Source organism: Carassius carassius, chromosome 28 (assembly GCF_963082965.1).
Source record: "Carassius carassius chromosome 28, fCarCar2.1, whole genome shotgun sequence".
NCBI classification, from domain to species: Eukaryota; Metazoa; Chordata; class Actinopteri; order Cypriniformes; family Cyprinidae; genus Carassius; species Carassius carassius.
The window spans coordinates 9897480-9917643 of NC_081782.1; the positions used below are offsets into that span (position 1 = coordinate 9897480).

General features: G+C 35.2%; 3 protein-coding genes across 11 annotated transcripts in view; 2 read left to right on the forward strand and 1 right to left on the reverse strand.

Annotated features, from left to right (window-relative positions):
• The first annotated feature begins 2142 nt into the window (after nucleotides 1-2142).
• On the forward strand, nucleotides 2143-8642 carry LOC132107886 (tsukushi-like). The gene is made up of 2 exons (XM_059514210.1): nucleotides 2143-2397; nucleotides 6756-8642. The coding sequence occupies exons 1-2, from the start codon at nucleotides 2347-2349 to the stop codon at nucleotides 7800-7802; spliced, it is 1098 nt and encodes a 365-aa protein (XP_059370193.1). The 5' UTR covers nucleotides 2143-2346; the 3' UTR covers nucleotides 7803-8642.
• Nucleotides 8643-15206: 6564 nt separating this feature from the next.
• Nucleotides 15207-17892, forward strand: si:dkey-52l18.4 (uncharacterized protein LOC560708 homolog). The gene is made up of 4 exons (XM_059513703.1): nucleotides 15207-15647; nucleotides 15967-16302; nucleotides 16395-16588; nucleotides 16906-17892. Exons 1-4 carry the CDS (start codon nucleotides 15590-15592, stop codon nucleotides 17005-17007), a joined length of 690 nt encoding a protein of 229 aa, XP_059369686.1. The 5' UTR covers nucleotides 15207-15589; the 3' UTR covers nucleotides 17008-17892.
• Nucleotides 17893-18289: 397 nt separating this feature from the next.
• LOC132107887 (rap1 GTPase-activating protein 2-like) overlaps nucleotides 18290-20164 on the reverse strand; it is a 62943-nt gene continuing 61068 nt past the window's right edge. For all 9 annotated transcript variants that reach the window (XM_059514214.1, XM_059514216.1, XM_059514215.1 and 6 more), the window contains 3 exons: nucleotides 19917-19984; nucleotides 19621-19660; nucleotides 18290-18554 (listed from right to left, as the gene is read on the reverse strand). In XM_059514214.1, the coding sequence (XP_059370197.1) occupies nucleotides 19652-19660; nucleotides 19917-19984 (77 nt within the window). In that variant the 3' untranslated portion in view covers nucleotides 18290-18554; nucleotides 19621-19651. The remainder of the gene's footprint in view (nucleotides 18555-19620; nucleotides 19661-19916; nucleotides 19985-20164) is intronic.

Here is a 20164-nt window from a genome sequence, read left to right on the forward strand (position 1 = left end):
TTATGGTGTACAGAATCACAAGCGTAAATTGCACATCAGATAATGACATAAATCCATTCAGTTACGCCATTAAATTAACTGTTTTTTTCTTTTTTGTTTTTTTTATATATATATTGATTTAAATTTATATTTCATTTTATTTTTAGGAGATAAAATAGAGAAATTTTGTTAAAAGCACTTAGAAATGTGTATTGTATTGTTCTTGTTGGTTTGGATTTGACAATGTTTGACAATCATATATTTCAAGACTTACAGTCTCCAGTGAACTAAAACCTCCACAGAAATATCAAAATGATGTTTAATTAAAAAATTAAAGAAAAAACCCTACACTTTACTATAAATCTTATGCTTTATGTTTTTGAGCTCTCATCTTCAAGGTTCTTATTTAAGGTCGAGCAAGGTCTCAGCAGCCCATCTCCAGCTCGCCATGGAGACCCCTTAGTGCATGAGCGTTTATGCAGTGTAATTAGGCATTTGTTTTGTGTAGCTGTGATAGGCCCTCTTCAATTGAATTTGCATAAGGTGTATAGGGCATAATTCAAGTTAACAAAGGGCGCTCCCTTGGACGATCCCTAGAGTTCTCTTACATTTGCCTGTGTCAGTTAAACCTTGTGTTTTAAGGACTCGTCTGAGGTCTCCCTGAGCTCATCTGGACTCATTATTACAGAGAAATACGAGCCCAGAAATTATAAACATTTTTCTTGTGCTCAAACACTTTTACTGTTTGATTCACATTTTCAATGCATCCCATTTGCTGGCTATTAAAACTTTAGATGGTTGCATAAGTCGTGACTTTCTGATGGATCACATGATTTTTGGGATTTCTGATATGCTCAAGGAGCTTAATGCACCTGGGCATGGGTGCAGGCCCGTGTACGTTTGCCTTCAGGTTATTGTAGAGATTTTCTGGTGATATGTGCAGTGAGAGTGAGAGAGCGGGAAGAGGGCAAGAGAGATGTGCTGACCCATATCCAATAAGCCTCTGAGCTTCTTAAATGTTACACATTGACACCTCTGCCCTACAACCAGAAACAGAGGATGCAAACTCAGCAAACAGCACCCAAAGCACTTGCAAGTCATTTTACTGCACTCTGTAATACTCAATAACCATTTTCAAAGGAAACAAACCAAGTGTTTTCATCTTTGAAACATTTACAGGGTTTGCATTGACATCTCTATAGATATTATTAGTTAACCATTGCTGTAGATAGACTTCATATACCTTTTAATATTTGTGTTACAATTAATAAGTGAATCTAACTAAAATGACTGTTTTGAGCTCTTCATTGAAATGTGGGCTTCTTGAAGACAATTGTTTTTGTTTTATTGTACTGCCATCTAGTGGATAAAAAAAATCTGCACTTTTAAACATCCAAGCTCATTCATAATGTACAAATTGAAGGTTGTTTTAAGTTTATATTAAATATATATATATATATATATATATATATATATATATATATATATATATATATATATATATATATATATATATATATATATAATTTTTTTATTCAATTTAAAATTATTACTGAAAATTATTTCAATTATTTCTAAAAACTCATAAGAAAGTACAAGATTAATCGTGATTCTATTTATTGTGTTGTTTGCAGCCTTCATTTTTAACAGTGAAAAAATGTGAAACCCACTATCTAAATAAAATGTATTTGAACTGGAAATCTTTCTTTTCAGTGTAGAACCCACTGACTTTTATTATTAGACTATTTTATTATAGATTTTTCAAAATGTTGTAAATACACAAATACTACAATTGGTGCATAAAAAAAAATGATGATCTTCTTTGTGAATGTGCATCTGTAAAGGCCCTACAGGGCTGTACAACCAGTCAAAAAACAAGAATATTTGTTATGGGTACACACAGTTATTTATCACTCTAGATTTGTCCTTATGCATCCCTTTCCTTTATTATAAAGTAAATATTTTTCAGAAAAAAAATGTTTTGACTTAAGTACAGTGATAGGAATAAAAGCTATTGTTTATTTATATGTTTAATTTAAAAATGAAAACACATTCGGATACACTTAGGAAAAGGTCAGAATACAACCCCCAGTATACATTTAAATGTCTGTAGTGTTGTATTTTAGCCGTAAGAGGGCGCTGTTGACGCTCGCCGCGTCTAGCTGTGGGCGCGGATTATCTTCAGTGAGTGAAACTCTAGACGAGAATGTGCTGCTTGCGGTGGCGTTTTATCGCTTCATCTTCTGTAGCCAGTGTGTAACCGAAAGATCGACGGAGTCACAACCAAGACAAATACCGCAGACGTGCTCATTGCCTCACTACAAAAAGCACAGGATATGACAATCCCTAAAACAGAAGTATTTTCCGATGCTGGCCTGGAAAAGTAAAAGCTCTCCGACAGACGAGTCGCGGCACATGGTAAGTTTAACGAAAAATAAAATAGTTTTCTCCTGTATTTCACAAACGTGTCTTACTGTTGGCGTTTGTCTGTATTGCCCGTTTTACTTGAAAAAATCGAAAGTATGTTGATGCTTCATCCCCAGTATTTTTAGTAGTTCGCGTAATGAAAAATAAAGGCACAATGAAAAAAGTAACGTTTTTTTGTTTGTTTGTTTTTACATTCTGGTGCCGTAAAAGTCACACGTTTGTTGAGCGTTGTTAAGTTTTTACAGAGTTCCTCTGCGATGATATTTTTAGCTGAATGCAGATATGGATCAAACCGTCAAAAGCAGAGATTTTGTCTGTGTCTCAAAACCTATTCAGCTGCCTACCTAGACAGCGTGATGGTGCATTGATATTACTGTAAATCAACCACTATTGTTTTGGACAATTTTTAAAGAATTAATTATTTTCTTTCTACTGTTCACTAAATAAAACATTAAAAAGTAGAACATATAATGGCGTTATATGTAAAAAAATTTTTATTAATTAACCTTTATTCAATCTTTAATATATAAATTCATCTTTGTTTTGGGTTCTATTTGACAATTGGGCTTAAATTGCTTTAAATTGTTTTTCACACCTGAATGAAAGGCACAATTAAGTAATTAGGTTGTTTCCTGTTGGAGGAAGAAGCATAAGCATTAAGTTTTATTCATTAGACCAACCAAAAGGTGCCATTTGTCAGTAAACTTGAATAAAAAAGGAATAAAAAATAGCAGTCAGACTGATTGTCTCCTTTTCTGTTTGTTGGGTGCTATTGCAACCCATCAATAATGGTAAAATGAAAGTTTACTTATGACCCAGAATATATCTCTTGATATTGTTTTAAACTCTTTATTTAATTATTATTATTATTATTATTTTACTTCTAAGGATCACAAGCGCTTTATTGCATACAAATGAGCTTTCTAGGATATGGGTGGCAATCTGCATGATGTCAGCTGTACTGTAGTCAACACCCATAAACATTTGTTGAGGGCTTTGATGCATGTCTCTAGCATGTAATTCAAAAGTTACATACTGCTGTGAAGTTGGCATCACAAAAAGTACCTGGCACTCAAAAGTGAGCTGTTTGAGACGTTAAGCTCCCATTAAATCAGACCCCCCTTAAAGTACTGCATTCTTTCAGCTTTATTGGATTAGGATGTCTGCTGTCTGCTAATTAAATTGGTTAAGAACTTACTTTAGTTCTCTTGTACTGTAGTTCTCTTTTGGTTGTGTTAACTGCAGAAAGAAAAAGTAAGTTGAGAATGATCTGCATTCTAATACTAGACCGTCCTCACGCAGACTCACTGAAAGGGAAGGTGTTAGGGTAATATCCCACATTTAGGAGAAAGATAAATGGTTTAAATATGTAGCAGTTAACCACTGACAGTGATTGCTTTTAAAATACATTCCACTTAGACTTCAGGCATTTCAAGGAGGGATTTTACGGTGGGGGGTGTTCATAACCCTGTCACATGGGCAGATGTCTACGTAGGGTTACTTAGTTAGGAACATGCAACCACAAGCTTGACGGAAGAATCCATGGCACCAAATTCCATTCTTTTTGAATGTTCAAAAAATTATTGTTACATATGAGTAATATATCTGACAATACAAAATTAATTCGAGGGGATACATGTGGCAGAAAATCGTTTTATTGCTTTTGCAGGGCCCTGTTAGAATATAAACGGACTGAGACTTTCTCTTAAAGGAATAGTTAACACTGAAATGAACATATGCTGAACATTTTCTCACCCTCAGGCCAACAAAGATGTGGTTAGTTTGTTGTTTCATCAGATCAGATTTGGAGAAATTTGCCATTGCATCACTTGCTCACAAATGGATCCTCTACAGTGAATGGGTGCCATCAGAATGAGAGCCCAAACAGCTGATAAAAACATCACTGTAGTTCACAAGTAATCAGTGTGACTCTAGTCCTTTAATTTACATCTTATGACGCCAAAAGCTGCATGAAAAACAAAGATGCTTTCACTTTAAACTATTGTTTCTGGCAAAAATATGAGTCCATAATCCATAAATCCATCCCCTATTGTCCCCACACATCAAAATCCACCGACATATTCGTTTAGAACTGTTTTCTCTTGTGAACAGTTCTTGATCTGTGCATATTTCTCATCTGATTCAGACGGATTCAACTTTTTCACTGGAGCAAGCAATATTATGGATAGAGGACTCATATTTTAGCAGAAAGCAATGATTTGAAGTTAAAAACATCTTAATGGTGGATATGTTCCTTACAAACAAGTTACATTTTGCTTCACAAAATGTTAATTGATGGACTGGAGCTGTGCTGACTACTTGTGGATTATCGCAATGTTTTTGTCAGCCATTTGAACTTTCATTCTGGTGGCACCCATTCACTCTGAGGATCCATTGGTGAGAAAGTGAAGTGATGCAAAGTTTCTCCAAATCTGTTCCAATGAAGAAACAAAATTGTTCACAGCTTGGATGGCCTGAGGGTGAGACAATTTTCAGCAAATTCTCATTTTTGGGTGAACTTTTCCTTTAAACTTGACCAACCATGAGAATAGAGTACTTTCAGTTTGAAAAGGAACACATCTGCTGGCTCTTTTTGTCACCAGAGCAGAAAAGGAAAGACATGTCTGAGCTTATAGGTTTGTGTCTATATCCCTAACAAAACTCCTATTTAAGCAGATTCATCAAGTTTACGTAGCACTTTTTTGTCATAATTTTTTCATTATGGGTACTACTTTCTTACAGCATTTGTATCATTGTGTTAGTAACACAGATTAGAAGTTAACAGTTATATCTCACTAAACTGTTGTCAATGTACACACTGTAAGTGAAGTATTTTCATTTTACCTATTATGCAATCTATTACATAAGAGGTAATTGTTGTACCTAGCGTGCAGGCTCTAATCTTTATACATATCACTACACGCAATCTTACAAACTAATGTTCAGTCATTTTTGTTGCTTCATTCCGATGATTAGTTTGAAGCTGTCAGGTTTTTTTGACCTGTTTTGCAATCAGGTTAACCCATGCCCAGATTCAGGAGTATTGTTTGTATTTAGACCTGTAGCCAAGTGTTGAAGGAGGTTTAAGTTCAGGTCATTTAGTTAAACAAAGAGCACATGGGTGGGCGGTCCGATAATAAAAGTCGTTGGTAGAGCATGGTGGAGCATTTATAGAGTTCAGCTGGAGTCAGAGAGAACATCTCCACCTGCGCGACACATAAATCTTCAGTCTACTTTTTCAGATCCTTCTGTAACTCCATGCAAACGCATAAGCAATATTCAGTTATGTATATAATGATTCCATAATGATTTTTTGCACTGATTTCTTTAGCAATCATTAAGTTTTTTTACAATTTACATGTGTAATTCAGGTTTATTTACACACACACACACCTGTTCAAAACAGGTTTTTTTTTTTTTTTTTGGAGAAGCAAGCATTGTTGAGCAAGGGTGCCATTAAACGTTTAATCAAATAATCATTCTGTTAATCAGGAGTCCTGAATATATGTATCATGGTTTCCACAAAAACATTAAAACATATTTCAATGATTTATATAGGATCGTGTGAAGATCGAAGTATTGGCTTTTTATTGCTATCTTTTATAATGAATATATACTATTGGATATTATTTTTATATTATTATCTAGCTTTCATACTGAATAACCTGAATTACAAATTTGAATGTGTTAAATTATTACAGAATTTACCATAAATGTAGACTTGCAGTATAATACCTGAAATCCTGATAATATCGATATTAATAATTTAACTTAATGTAATATTTTCAAATACCGGTTTGTATACATTAAAGCATCAAAGTCTGTGAGGTTCTCTGTATTCTTTAACTGAATAATTATGTGCTAACAGTTCTTAAATTCTCCATGAGGAAAGCCTTGCACCCTTCTAATCATGACAAGTTGTTGCTGTAATTGAGAAAGTGCAATTTAATAGGCTCTTTGATCATAGGAATTAGGTCAAATCCTGTGAGTGTGTGTAAAAATTAGGACTCATCGAGTTGCACTAGAAGAAAAGAAAATTTATACTTTTAGTGTAATGGGTGAATAAACAGACCCAGAGTGACAAGCATGTAAATGCACTGCACCTGTTAATTATTGGATGCATAAGTTTACACAATCACAGTGTAATGAGCGACTATTCATCTCTTCAGACCCCTCAAAGAGGGTTATATGGTATATCAGTTTTGATGATAACAGGGTAGTTATAGGAACTACTAGTTATAGGGAACTAACGGTTGAAGATTAATTGTATTGGTTCAGTCTGTTTTGGGACTTTTTTGACTGCAAAATTAAACCCTGTACTATGTGTGTGTTTTTTGTTTGCTTTATAGCTCACTATGGCCACATTGTGTCTCTTCTTCTCTTTGCTTGGCCTGGCTGTCACGGGAGCCGTGAAGAACTGCCATCCACAGTGTCGGTGTGAAGTGGAGAGCTTTGGCCTCTTCGACAGTTTCAGCCTTACTAAAGTGGACTGCAGTGGAATCGGCCCTGTGAACGCTCCTGTCCCCATCCCTCTGGACACGTCCCATCTCGACCTCTCCTTAAACTCCATCACCTTCATCAGCGACTCGATGCTCTCCGGACCGGGTTACACCACCTTGGTTAGTCTGGACCTGAGCGGCAATCTCATTTCACACGCCAGTCCCAAAGCGTTCTCCAAACTTCGCTACCTTGAGACGTTGGACCTGAGCAACAACGCTCTTGAGGATCTCGGCGACAGCTGCTTCACAGGACTCCCTCTGGTTGAGCTGGACCTGAGTGAAAACAGATTCAAAGAGTTCAATCTTGATCTCTTCACACCCAGAGCACAGGATGTACCAATCATGGTGGACCTGTCACGAAACCTTCTTACATCCATTTCCAGGAAGACCCTTGGCCATCCATTGAACATCAAGAGTCTTATGCTGGCAGGGAACCAACTGAAGAAGGTGCCGATGCTTAACGGGATCCCACTTCAGTATCTGAACCTGGACGGGAATCTCATCTTCACCATTGATGCAGGTGCCTTTGATTCGATGACAGAACTGGTTCACCTGTCTCTCAGCAGCCTGTCTGACCTGACCCTCATTCAACCAGATGCTTTTAGAGGTTTGAAGAACCTTCAGGTCTTAGACTTGTCAAACAACAGCCGGCTCAAGACGTTGAGTCCGGATGTTTTTAGTGGCCTCGTTTCTTTACAAGAGCTCAATTTGTCCAATACTCCTGTCACACCGTTATCAAGGACCGTCTTTACACAGTTGCCAAGCATAAAGAGCATAGCTTTAGGTCCAAACGTGCATTGCTGGAAGACACACAAGCAAGGACAGTTTCACAGACAGATTGGACAAGCCAAACCTAATGACATACTTACCTGTGATAACGCAGGAATGATCTTATGAGCCTGAAGTTCCAGGAAAGACTCTTTTTCTTATCTCTGTGCCTTGTTAGTATCTCATAAGATCTTTTTTTATTTGTAATTCGAGATTGCATCATATTTGCACATACTATGCCAACATTTAAGTACGCACAGTACACACAGTACTCATGCACTTTAGTTACCACATTTTTGTTCTTCTACTTAATATGTAACCTGAAATTTGCAGTGTGATGTCAGCTCTGATGTTTTTTTTTTTTTGTTAAACACTAACAGTCTTAAATGTTTGAAACAAAGGCTTTGTACAAACACAACAGTGTTGCAGGTCAATTTACAGTATAAGCCGTGGTGCCTTACATTGTAATTCATTTAGTAGTAAGTATTTTGGAATGATATGTTTCTAATGTTTGGATGCCTCCTTATAATCAATTTAAATCACTGTGGACAATAAAATTTGGTTCGTTTAATTTAGTGGGTTTAGTTGGTTTAAAATGGGGCATCTTTGATAGCACAAAGGATAAAATACAATATTTGGAATTTAAGAATTTTTATGTAACTTATTAATTTGTCAGTGAAAAGTTTTCCCAATACTGAACCTAAATATGATTTACAAAGTACAAAATATTACAAAATCACTCAGACTGATACTTGACTGAAATGTAACATTAAGTTAACATCTCTTTATAATTCCTAAATCGTCATTTTACAGACGTTTACTTGATATGAAATTTTGCACTTTTTAATGAGATTTGTATGGGTTTAAAAAAAATAAATGCACGATGATTGTTCATCATGTGAGCTGAGGTATGTTTAATGTTTGTACAAAATTATACTTCTAATAAAAGATAATCAACTTTACACATAACAGTGTGTTTGTGTTCAATCTTGTGATTTATTGCTCACTTCCCCAAACTCTATCTAAACTTCCAAAATTAAGCCAGGGCTGACGTTCTTTCGGCACATCTTTCTGAGTCACGCAGTGCATTTGGTCATAATACAGGCCTAGTTCATGTGGTTCTCTTTAGTTAAAAACACTCAGACAGCCATGATTTGTTTATAACAAATATAATTTTAAAAAAAAACACCCCCAGTGTCTTATCCCACACTTTTTATTTTTGCAAGAATAAGGCATTATCCATTCTCTCAGATTAACCATGGACAGCAGCTTTAGGCGAACAGAAGACATGATGGCTGAATTGGAACAGAGACTTCAGCCTATCAGGCTTTAGGCTTGTAGGACTCACAGGCCGAGGATTCATATATCCCCTTAGCAGCTCTGAATTATTAAAAGAACAAACAGTCAATTAATGTTAAGAAATCCTTTAAAATAAACTAGATTAGCATTTCCTGAAGGGAATACCATAGCTGTAAGGCAGCAAACAAATATCTTTAGTTTTGTGTAAAAAAAAAAAACTATTATGCAAGTGAATGAAAAGAAAATATAAAACCAATTGCAAACCAGATTAGGGCGGGTTCACATGTATTTTCACATGGCGTGTCTAGAGACTCATTTTTAAGTTGAACTTCTAGCATGTGCAACAGTCAGACGTCCATCGTGCATGTTTACAAAGAAAAAAAGCAGATGCTACATCGCACGCTTTTAAACAAAACACGTTCTGTGTGAGTGATAATATCGCTACTCATTTCAAAAGATTCTAGCAATATATTTTAATAGAAGATATTCATTGTTTATTCTTTGATAAATGAGAGCTTATATAAAGCAATAAGGAGCAGTCATTGATTTCCTATTTTTTGACATTGTCACCTATACTGTAGTGACCTACTTAACAAATCACAACAAACCAGCAGTAACCTTTACCTGTTAACATTGTACATGGTCACAATGAATTGCTAAATTTGATTTAGAACAGACGCTGCTTATCTTCCTTGTCTCTTATGTGCTTAAACTTGCCTTACCATGTGAGAGGTTGCACTAGACATGATGATGTTAGCAGTTATGGGACACAGTTCATTGGGTAATAAACTACAATGAATTCTCCTACTTGTGTATACTATACTGCATGTAAGCCATCATAAATCTATTACAGGGGCATCTAAAAAATTTTGAATATCATGTAAAAGTTGTTTATTTTTGTAATTTAATTCAAAAAGCAAACTTTCTTATATTCTAGATTCATTGCACACAAACTGAAATAAGAGTTTTTTGTTTTAATTCTGATGGTTATGACTTACAGCTTAATTAGAAAAATGTGAATATTTTCTCAAAGATCAATCAAAAAAAGATGTGCAAAACAGAAATGTTAAAAATCTCCAAAGCAGGTTTAATTATGCACTCAATACTTGGTTGGGGTTCCTTTTGCACAAATTACTGCTTCAGTGCGGCGTGGCATGGAGGTGATGTGGCACTGCTGAGGCATTACTGAAGCCCAGGTTGCTTTCAGCTCCTCTCTATTGTTTGTCAGATGTTACTTATCTTCCTCTTCACAATACCCCATAGATTCTCTGTGTGGTTCAGGTCAGGTGAGTTGACCTGCCAATCAGGCACAGTAATATCATGGACATCAAACCACTTGGAAGTTGTTTTGGCACTGTGGGTAGGTGCTAAATCCTGCTGGAAAAGGAAATCAGCATCTCCATAAAGCTTGTCAGTAGATCGAAGCATAAAGTGCTCCAAAATCTCTGGGTAGATGGCTGCACTGACTTTGGACTTGATAACAGTCTGGACAATAGTCCAGTTCTTTTTCACCTTACCCCAGGTGAAATGCTTCTGATGTTTTTTTCCATTTCAGGAGTGGCTTGGTTCTAGGAATGAATGTGACAGCTGTAGCCCTTTTCCTGAAGACGTCTGAGTGTGGTGACTCTTGATTCACTGACTCCAGCTTCAGTCCACTCCTTGTGAAGCTCTCGCAAGTTCTTGAATCGGCTTTTCCTCACAATTTTCCCAAGGCTATGGTCATCCCTGTTGCTTGTGCGTCTTTTCTTAACACACCTTTTCCTTCCAGTCAACTTTCTATGAATATATTTTGATACAGCACTCTGTGAACAGCCAGCCCTTTCAGCAGGCTTACTCTCCTTGTGGAGGGTGTTGATGATTGTCTTCTGGACAATTGTCAAGTCAGTAGTCTTTCCCATAATTGTGGTTGCATGTTCTATACAAGCCCAAGAGGTACCCAGTATTTATTCTCATTAATCAAAATTAATCAAACTTTTTAAGCTCACAATTGAATATTCTAATTTTCCTAAGCTGGAAGTCGTAACCATCATAATAATAATAAAAAAAACTCTTGATATATTTGTTTTAATTACATTACAAAAAATAAAGACCTTTTCCATGATATTCAATTTTTTTCAGATGAACCTGTAGTGTCTCATATCACTTTAGGCAAGGCAAGCAAGGCAAGTTTATTTATATACCACATTTCGTACACAATGGTAATTCAAAGTGCTTTACATAAAAGAAAGTAAAACAATCATGAAGAAAAATAATAACAAAAATAAAACAAGCAATTTTAAACTTTTAAAATGATTAAAACATTTACTTAAAATTAATTTAAAAACAGTTAGAAAATGATTTTACATTTAATAAAAAAATAATAATAAAAAAACAGTGAAAATATAGTGCAATCAGTTCGGACATTGCACAGTGCTCATTCAATAAATGCACAGCTAAACAGATTAGTTTTAAGTCTAGATTTAAATGTGACTAGTGTTTTAGCACTGATCTCTTCTGGAAGCTGATTCCAACTGCGGGCGGCATAGTAACTAAAGGCGGACTCCGCTTGTTTTGTGTGAACCCTTGGTATTTCTAACTGACTTGATACTAGTGATCTGAGTGCTCTGTTAGGTTTATATTCAGTGAATATATCTGCAATATATTTTGGTCCTAGGTCATTTACTGACTTATATACGAGTAAAAGTACTTTAAAATCAATCCTAAATGTAACTGGAAGCCAGTGTAAGGACCTGAGGACTGGTGTGATATGCTCAGATTTTCTGGTTCTCGTCAGAATTCCTGGCAGCACGTTCTGGATGAGCTGCAGCTGTCTAATGGTCTTTTTGGGAAGGCCGGTGACGAGCCCATTACAATAGTCCACCCTGCTGGTGATAAAGGCATGAACAAGTTTCTCCAAGTCTTGACTGGAAACAAAACATCTAATAAGGACTTTAGATATGGACTAAAAATGAAATAGGCCTTAGGTGAACCATCTGATATGGCATAATCAATCCAAGCCACAGTTCATTTAGGGAAAGAACCAATGTTATCATGAAAACCCTAAAAGAATCTCAGTCTCCACTTGTAAACACCAAAAAATGTGTATAGTCTGTAGTCTTAATAAACTCTCTGAACCAGATTCCCAGTGTTCAGTTAATTCAAGGCTACAAGTTCAATATTTATTGCTAGAGCAAAGACAATGGCCCAATGCCAAACACCTGACACAAACTAAATGCACAAGAGAATCGATATAGAACGAGCAATCATATTTAAGTCCTATTAAAAGGGCTGAGTGTTTGGAACCAGAACACAAACAACGATGGAATGAAAAGCCAGAAAAAATGCAGCCATGGTCACATTTCACCTATGAAAATCTCATACATTTTTCATTAGAAAAGCATTCTTACAATGTGCTATACTGTTTCAGACAGTACGCTGCTATTGATTTCCAATTCAGATTCAGAAAAAAAGGTTGAGAGGAAAAATATTAAATCTATTAAATCGTGCACAGAAAACAAGCCACAGGATCCACTCCAACTTCTTGTTTTAATACAATATGTTATAAAAAAAAAAAGACACCACATAAAAAGCGAACAACATCCTTCTCTGGATTTCCCATCCTTAAAACAATGTACTGTCCCACCCCCCATCCTCTAAAATATGTTATAGGCTAAATTTGATATAAAGTGATAAATTATATGATATAAAATAATATTTAAAAAATCTTGCAGTTCTGAGTTTTTTTCCCTCTTAATTGTGAGTTTACATATAACAAATCAAAAAATATCTGAATTGTGGAATAAAGTGTCACAATTACTTAAAAAAAAAAATTATTCCAAAATGGAAATGAGCTTCCATACTTGAGTGTGTGGCAGTGCACAGAAGTTTCATTCTCAAGTTGCTGCTGGAGTCAGACACAGTAGTCATCTTCATTCCCTTTTGTTAAAGACCCACAGTCTCACAGTATCAGAAAACCAGCACAATAAAGGCTTTCTCACTGTAACACTGCGTGCATGAGAGAAAAAAAGCTTTATTGTGCACCAGAATAGACACACCAGGCTCTGTGTTCACACGTCACACACAACCGGGTTAGTATTTTGTCTCAGAACAGAACATTTGATGTAGCTAAACTCCCTTGAGAGGAACTGACCACCTAACGATGTTGACATTCCATGAAATGCATTAGTGCAATACTATCATACCCTTGTAATTTTTTGCATAGCTCCGCAGCATGGATTCAAAAAACCTCAGAGGGCCTGTCCTCATCACTAGAGAAAAAAAGAGCCTTGTGCAACATTCAATGAAGGCTGAGGACATGCCTACGGAGTAATCTGATCATGGAGCAATCTGTACTGCCAAGAAACCATTCTTTCTTGGGACTGAACCATTCAGAGGACACTAATCTGCCTTTTCATTTTTGAACAAAAATGATTTGTTCAGTACATGGCTTTGAGTTTAGCTAACTCCTTTGTCCTGTATGACACTGTATGCATCAAAAACATGGACAAAATCACTATTTATTTAATTATACACTGTTGTTTGCTTCTGAACACAGACACTGTGAGTGTTTGCTTTTACTTATCTGCTTTAAGCCATGTGGGTTGACCAGCTCGCACTCGTTCTTGCCCATTCCTGGGTGGTCAATGTCCAGTGTCCTGTTTTGACTGATAACAGATTGGATATCAGATTCACTTTCAGACCTGTAAAAGGGACGTTTACAAAAGTTTTTCTGCACGTACAAGCTTATATTAATATGACTCAACTAAACGGTTAAATTATATGTTAGCACTTGCGTAACTTAGGGTTGGTGTTGTACCACAAGCTTTCCAAGAAAAACAGACATCCTGAGATTGTAAGCACACACTGACGTCCTACACATCTGGTTACCATTAGGGTCTTTCGACTCAAGTTACTTGCTGCAGGGAACAATCGCACAGCTCAAAGGAGCCTTCAGAGGGAGCCTCCTTTTGCCAAAATGCTGCCCAAACCCCATTTGTTGCTTCGAGTGATGGCTCACCCAAAATTGTAAATTCTAAACCTGTATGACTTTCTTCTCTAGAAAAAAGTTACTTTTTTTAATAATCTTTCCATATTACAGTTAATGTACAGATTTATCACAGAATACAGGTTTGGAAGGACATGAGGGTGTGTAAATAATGACAGAATTTTCATTCAACATTTGATTGGGTTCTACTCAAAGGATTTCAATCCGAAACCTTTAATTCGGCAATCTTCCAAAACATCCAAAGCTTCTTTCTAGGTCATATGAATTTTACTTGTTTTACATCTCTAAAGTAAATGTATTAAGTGTACTGTAATGTATTGCATATCAAGACAATGTAAAGATAATTTGCAGCAGCAGGTTCTGTTTAAGCTTGGCTTTTATCTGCAGCAGCTGTATAATTGCCTGCACATGCCCCTTTTTGCCTCAACCAGATTTCCCAGCTGACTACAGAGAAACTGTTTTACTTTGAGCACCACCTTGTGGCTACGGCAGAAACCATGATTCAAGTTGACAAACTTCTCTTTTTCATGACATTTCACAGACAGAACGTGATATATCTGGCATCATGCCATAATTCAATAAATAAATATTACTAATAATAATTCAGCCAGAATAACTGTGGCGTTCTGTGGTAGGTTCAGTATTAAATACACAACTTAAATTTAAATGTATAAACAACAGCAAATCATTGTTTTTAGTATTTCATATCCCTGTTGTGCTGCAAAAATAATTTTCGCTCTTTTTGTTTTGATTTACAGCAATGTATCTGAAAAACATTGTAATACTGTTTATCCTTATGTAAGCATACAATTTCATTTTTGGGTTGGGACGGGATGTATAATTTGCCAATGGAGTAGGAAAAATATTTATAGCCCTATTCTATATTTTTTAATGTCTCTATTTTTCCCTTTTATTTTCTTCTCACATAAATATATCTTATTTCAAGGATGTTCAGATTTAAAGAATCCGACTGTATTAAAAAATACTATGAAAATGTTTATTTTTATTAGTATTCGTAGTACGGTTATAGTCTCAAGCAGCATACATCAACAGAAAGAAAATGAAATGTCGACTGCATTAAAATGAATGAATAAAATTTGGGGCAAAGCCTTTTATAACTGTTCTTGGTTGTTTAAAGGCCTTCTTAAATTGCCCAATGCAAAATTTGCCAGATCACAGCTGGACAGACCACACATAATCACATTACAAGGAAATATTCACAATTTAGCAACGTTAGTCTATCTAGATCCCAACATTTGTGTCCTAGTTACAGTCCAGTTATAATGGAATGTCAACAGTAATTGAGCGAGAATTTTTTCTCCAGCAGGAAATATAGGACAGGTTTCCAGTTGGTGGTGATCGAGCCTGCATTTCTTTGAAGTGCACGCTTACAATACGACTGGAGTTGCCAGGTGTACCGCAATTAAACTGAAAGAGGAAACAATTTTCCTGCAGTGAATAAAGAGAAGTGGGTGTTTCCAGGGCTAGGAAGAGTTTAGAAGAACGTAATGTACCTTTTTGCTGTTATGCCCATGAGACTTGACTGAAAAATCGGCGGTTGAGTGTAAAATCTTCCGAATCTGTTCTGTGGTTTTAAGGAAATTCGACAGGTAGTATGGAAATAGTATAAAGGATGAAAGCAGCTTACAGGTGTTCCTTGACGTTACTGGCATTTTTGTGTATCTTAAAAGGTAAGCTTTTAACCTTCATATTCAAATTCATAGTTAAAGCAGCTGCACTTTCAAAAGCACTTAAGATAGATGATTATTTTCATGCCATAGCCTAAATAATGTTTTAGTATCGTAAACATTCACATTTCCTTTTAATGTGGTCGTGTTATGGTTTCCGGTTTATTTTAATATTTTGTAAAAAAAAAAAAAAAAAAAATACGTGTTTCTCGGCGTAAGCACGAGATTTCAAGTCACTTCAAGGGCTCGATAAATAATAAGACCGTTTGTAAAAAGTCCAAAACTAAAAACCCTCAACTCGCTTGTTTTATTCTCATTTCAGTATGTGAACTGTGCTCATCTGTTCGAGCGAGTCGTGCTACAAAGTTTGTGGCGGAGGGCCGCAGTCTCCAGTTGAGCTGTGAAGTGCAACACTGTGGGATTGCTGGCTGGGCTGGAGGATGGGTTTTCCAGAAATTGGAAACAGTAGGATTTACTTCCCTCATTCCATCTGAACGAATCAAGATGTCCAGTACCAGCTCAACAGCCGATAGCACACAACTATTACTCCACATTCACAACATCAACCAGTCAGATACTGGAGCGTACAAGTGCTTGATATCCTGGCCTCAGAATTTCACTAGCAGTGGACATGTGACATATGTTAATGTGACTGCAGGTATATACATATGCATGCTGTTGGTTTGAAATGATTAACATTTTTGGTTTCATTATTTGCTAAAATGACAAACTATCTTTATTTTTGGCCAGCAGCAGCAGACTCATCAGGCAGAAGCCTCTCTCATAGAGTCCTGCTTTGTTTTGCTGCCTTCATATGTTTTCCTGTTGTTTTGGGGTTTGTTTGGTGTCTCACCCGGGATCATCATCCACCACCACCCCCTGTCCCGCCTCGCCCCTGCACGTCCTGTAAGATTCCACTCCATATTCTGCAAATATGTCATACAGTACATCAATCAACTTACTATTTTTTTAAAACCTTAAATAAGGTTAAGGTTGATAAATGTTATTTAAATGTATACATTTAAATTAATATGTTGAAGTTAAAATAATAAATATAATTTATGTGTAATGTTTTATTTAATCTAAAATTTAAATGTTAAAAATATAAAATTCAGATTTTTATTTTTTTCTATTCTAGTTGCAGCTAGAGAGAAACCAAAAAAGGAAGTAAGTATCTTAGTACATTGTGTGTTTTGATAAGAATCTGATTTGTTTAATCTGTCAATATGATCAATTTCTTTACTTGTCATTATTTGTGTAGTTGGTGTATGCAGAAGTTGCAGTGAACAGTTCAAGGCGGCAGAATGATCATCCAAAACAAGCGTCTGAGCCAACTGTCTATTCCTCTGTGCGTTTCTCCTGAACACAAAGACATCTTGCATTTCTATCTCTCACATAGCTGTGGGTTATTTTCAATACCAGAGAAAACATGACTGTAAACATAGTGGCAGGACAGTTGCAAAGTTAGACAACAAGATTGAAAAGATATCAACTTGACTTTGAAATGTGAATGCTAGCAATTTTACACTTTGGTTTAATATACAGTAGTTGTAAAGCCATATTAAATGTTGTTGTTCTTCCAGATATGTCTGTAGAATGTGCATTTTGTATATAAAATGTGTGGTTGTACCTAAAAAAAAAAAGACATATCTAAGGAAATTGCATTGGACTTATATTTCAAAAAGACAGGTATTTGACACAAAATACATTTTATTTTTTATAATAAATTCTTAATGGCACATGCCATAACCAAACCAAATATACATATACATAATCTTTTAAATTATTTTCATTTGACTCTCTGTGTATTTTTTTTGTTTACGTAACATCAACGATTTTTAAAAGCAATAAATTATGTCAGTACAAACATATATGCCAACACATTTGTCACTATTGTACAAGAATGTTTAATGCACTCTCTGCAGTTTAATGCCCTCACTAATGAGTATGACTGAAAACTAACAACTGAATCATGAGGAATGAGGAGAGACACATATGTAAATAAATAACACATTTCAAAAGAAAATCCTTCAAAAAAAATTCTGCCAGCCATAATTGAATAACAAAGCATTTACAAAAAAGGACCTTTTTGTACATCCACAAGTCTGAAAGTAAGAAAAACCATGTTTATGTGTCTGTGCTTTCTCAAGAGTGTTTTCTGAGCTCAAAATGAAATTTAGTGAAGTGTATCATTTCATTTTTTAAATTGTGCAAATATATCCGTTTAATAAAATTAGTGTTGAACAAATATACTTAAGTCTTTATTCAGAGAAATAATATATGCTGAAATGAATAGATTTTACTTAAAAAATATAATAAAATGTTTCTTCGCCATTCATGAAATATCATGTTTTTGTTAAAACCTTTCCCCTTTACCACAAATAAACCATGTCAATCTTTGGTTACCCTCAGGAAAGATAAATTTGACCTTTTCACATCACTCAAAAATAACTCAGTCCTCAGCAGAGCATAGTTCTCTACAGTATTTTAAGGCTTACACTGATGAGCATTGTTTTTCAAGTCTCAAAATGACCCATAATCTCTGTAAAAGACTCCGCACAGTACAGATGCTTATAATGCTATTTTGTAGTCCGTATCTCTTGTAACATTACTGACTGAGAACTCTTCAAGTAGAAAGCAGAAAGCAATTGCAGTTAGGCAAGGATAGTTTTCAACACTTGTTTGAGCACTACATTTAAAATGTTGGAAAAACAGAGACATTTGTTGCTTTTTCTACTAAGACTGGTGTTCATTTCTGTCCTCTGAAACATTTTTGTGTGTTTGGAGGATCAGTTCTTACAATAGTGTTCAATTGTGTATTATGTTGAAGAGTGACGACAACTGCTGCATTAGCAAGAGAAAAGGGTCCCTTTTTCTTCCAATCTATAAAAATCCATTCAAAGTCACTGCCTAGAAAGACAAAGAACAGACACACTGGGTAAATATAAAAACAGATATATTTATATTTTACATTTAATTTTAATTAATTTTGTTCAGTACATTTTTTATGAGCTTTTGTCATTTTATTTGCTTTTAAATGGGTCATATGATGCTGCCAAAATAACATTATTTTGTGTATTTGGTGTAATGCAATGTTTATGCGGTTTAAGGTTAAAAAAAACACTTACAATAATTTAATTAGTGGATTAGTTATGGAGATGCAACCCGTTTCAAATGTTTCAGCTCGATCTGGCCACGGGCATGGCGCCGGCGGCAACAGCGAGAATAAAAGGTACACCTTCTTTCTTTGCGTGAACACTTGGGCACCGTTATGCAAATCTTCCCACATAGAGACGTAGACATGTGGGGGCATGTTTAAACGAGCCATTTTAGGGGGGTGTGGACATCCCTAAACTTTTATAAAGAATATCTCTTTGGATTTCAGACTTTAGTCTTTGCAACTTTACAAATCTTCTTTATGCACCAAGAGCTTGTAACACTTCAAAGAGAAAGGAAAACTTGAAAAAGCATCATATGACCCCTTTATTATTTCTATATAGGTTTATTTTTATTTTTAATAAATATAAAAAAAACATATGCCTATATATATATTATTTTTTGTTCTAGTCATTTTAATACTCAAACTTGTTTCAGTTACTTACCACAACAACATTTCTTAATTTGCAAGTTTATGCGTTTCATTTATTATGATTAATAATAATGATTAATAATGTTTTATTTTAGCTTTATTTAAATTAACAAAAACTATTTTGTAATGGTTTTAGTTAACAGTAACAACACAGATGAAAATCCCTTGTGATTTCTTAAAAAAGGTAGTTAATTTAGCACCTTTGAACATTCCTTTATTAGCATTAAAAGAGACTAAACTGGAAATGATGACTCATTTCTAGGCTATATAATTAAAAGGTGATAAAATAAGTACTAAGAAAAACTTTAGATTGATATTTTATGCACGTTTGTATTTCAAGATGCATCAACGTAGCTTAAAGATACAGTACAGTAATATGCAAAGTACCTTTTGTCCATGCAGTGGCTTCTGGTCTGACCTAATGACCCTGAAAGAAAGGAGAATGATTAATCTTAGTGAATAAATTCCAATCTCATTATTCAGTTTACAAATGAAATCAAATGTACTGTTACAAACTTATGATAACAAGTGTGACACTTTTAAAACAAGAGTAACATACACACTTTTATCATTCCAACATCGCCATTGTTGAATATCTGATCTACTATAAATCACTGACTCTGAAACTGATTTCATAATACGCCCAGTCAATATTAAAGGTTATTTGAGGACACAGTACTTACAGTGGAGTGACTCAGTTTGTCAAAGCGGAATTTCAAGTTTGACTTTGGTGAAGTTTTGCTCTTTCCATCTAAGAAAAACTTTGTTATTGTTTGTGCCAAGTGCAAGCATATGTGTGTTCATGCAAGTATACTCATGTTTATGCACATCTCATAGCCACAAATATGTGGACACCACTTTTAACTGATGAGTCAGACTATTTTAATAGCGAGACTATTTCAACTATTACCAATTTCCTATTAATGGATTT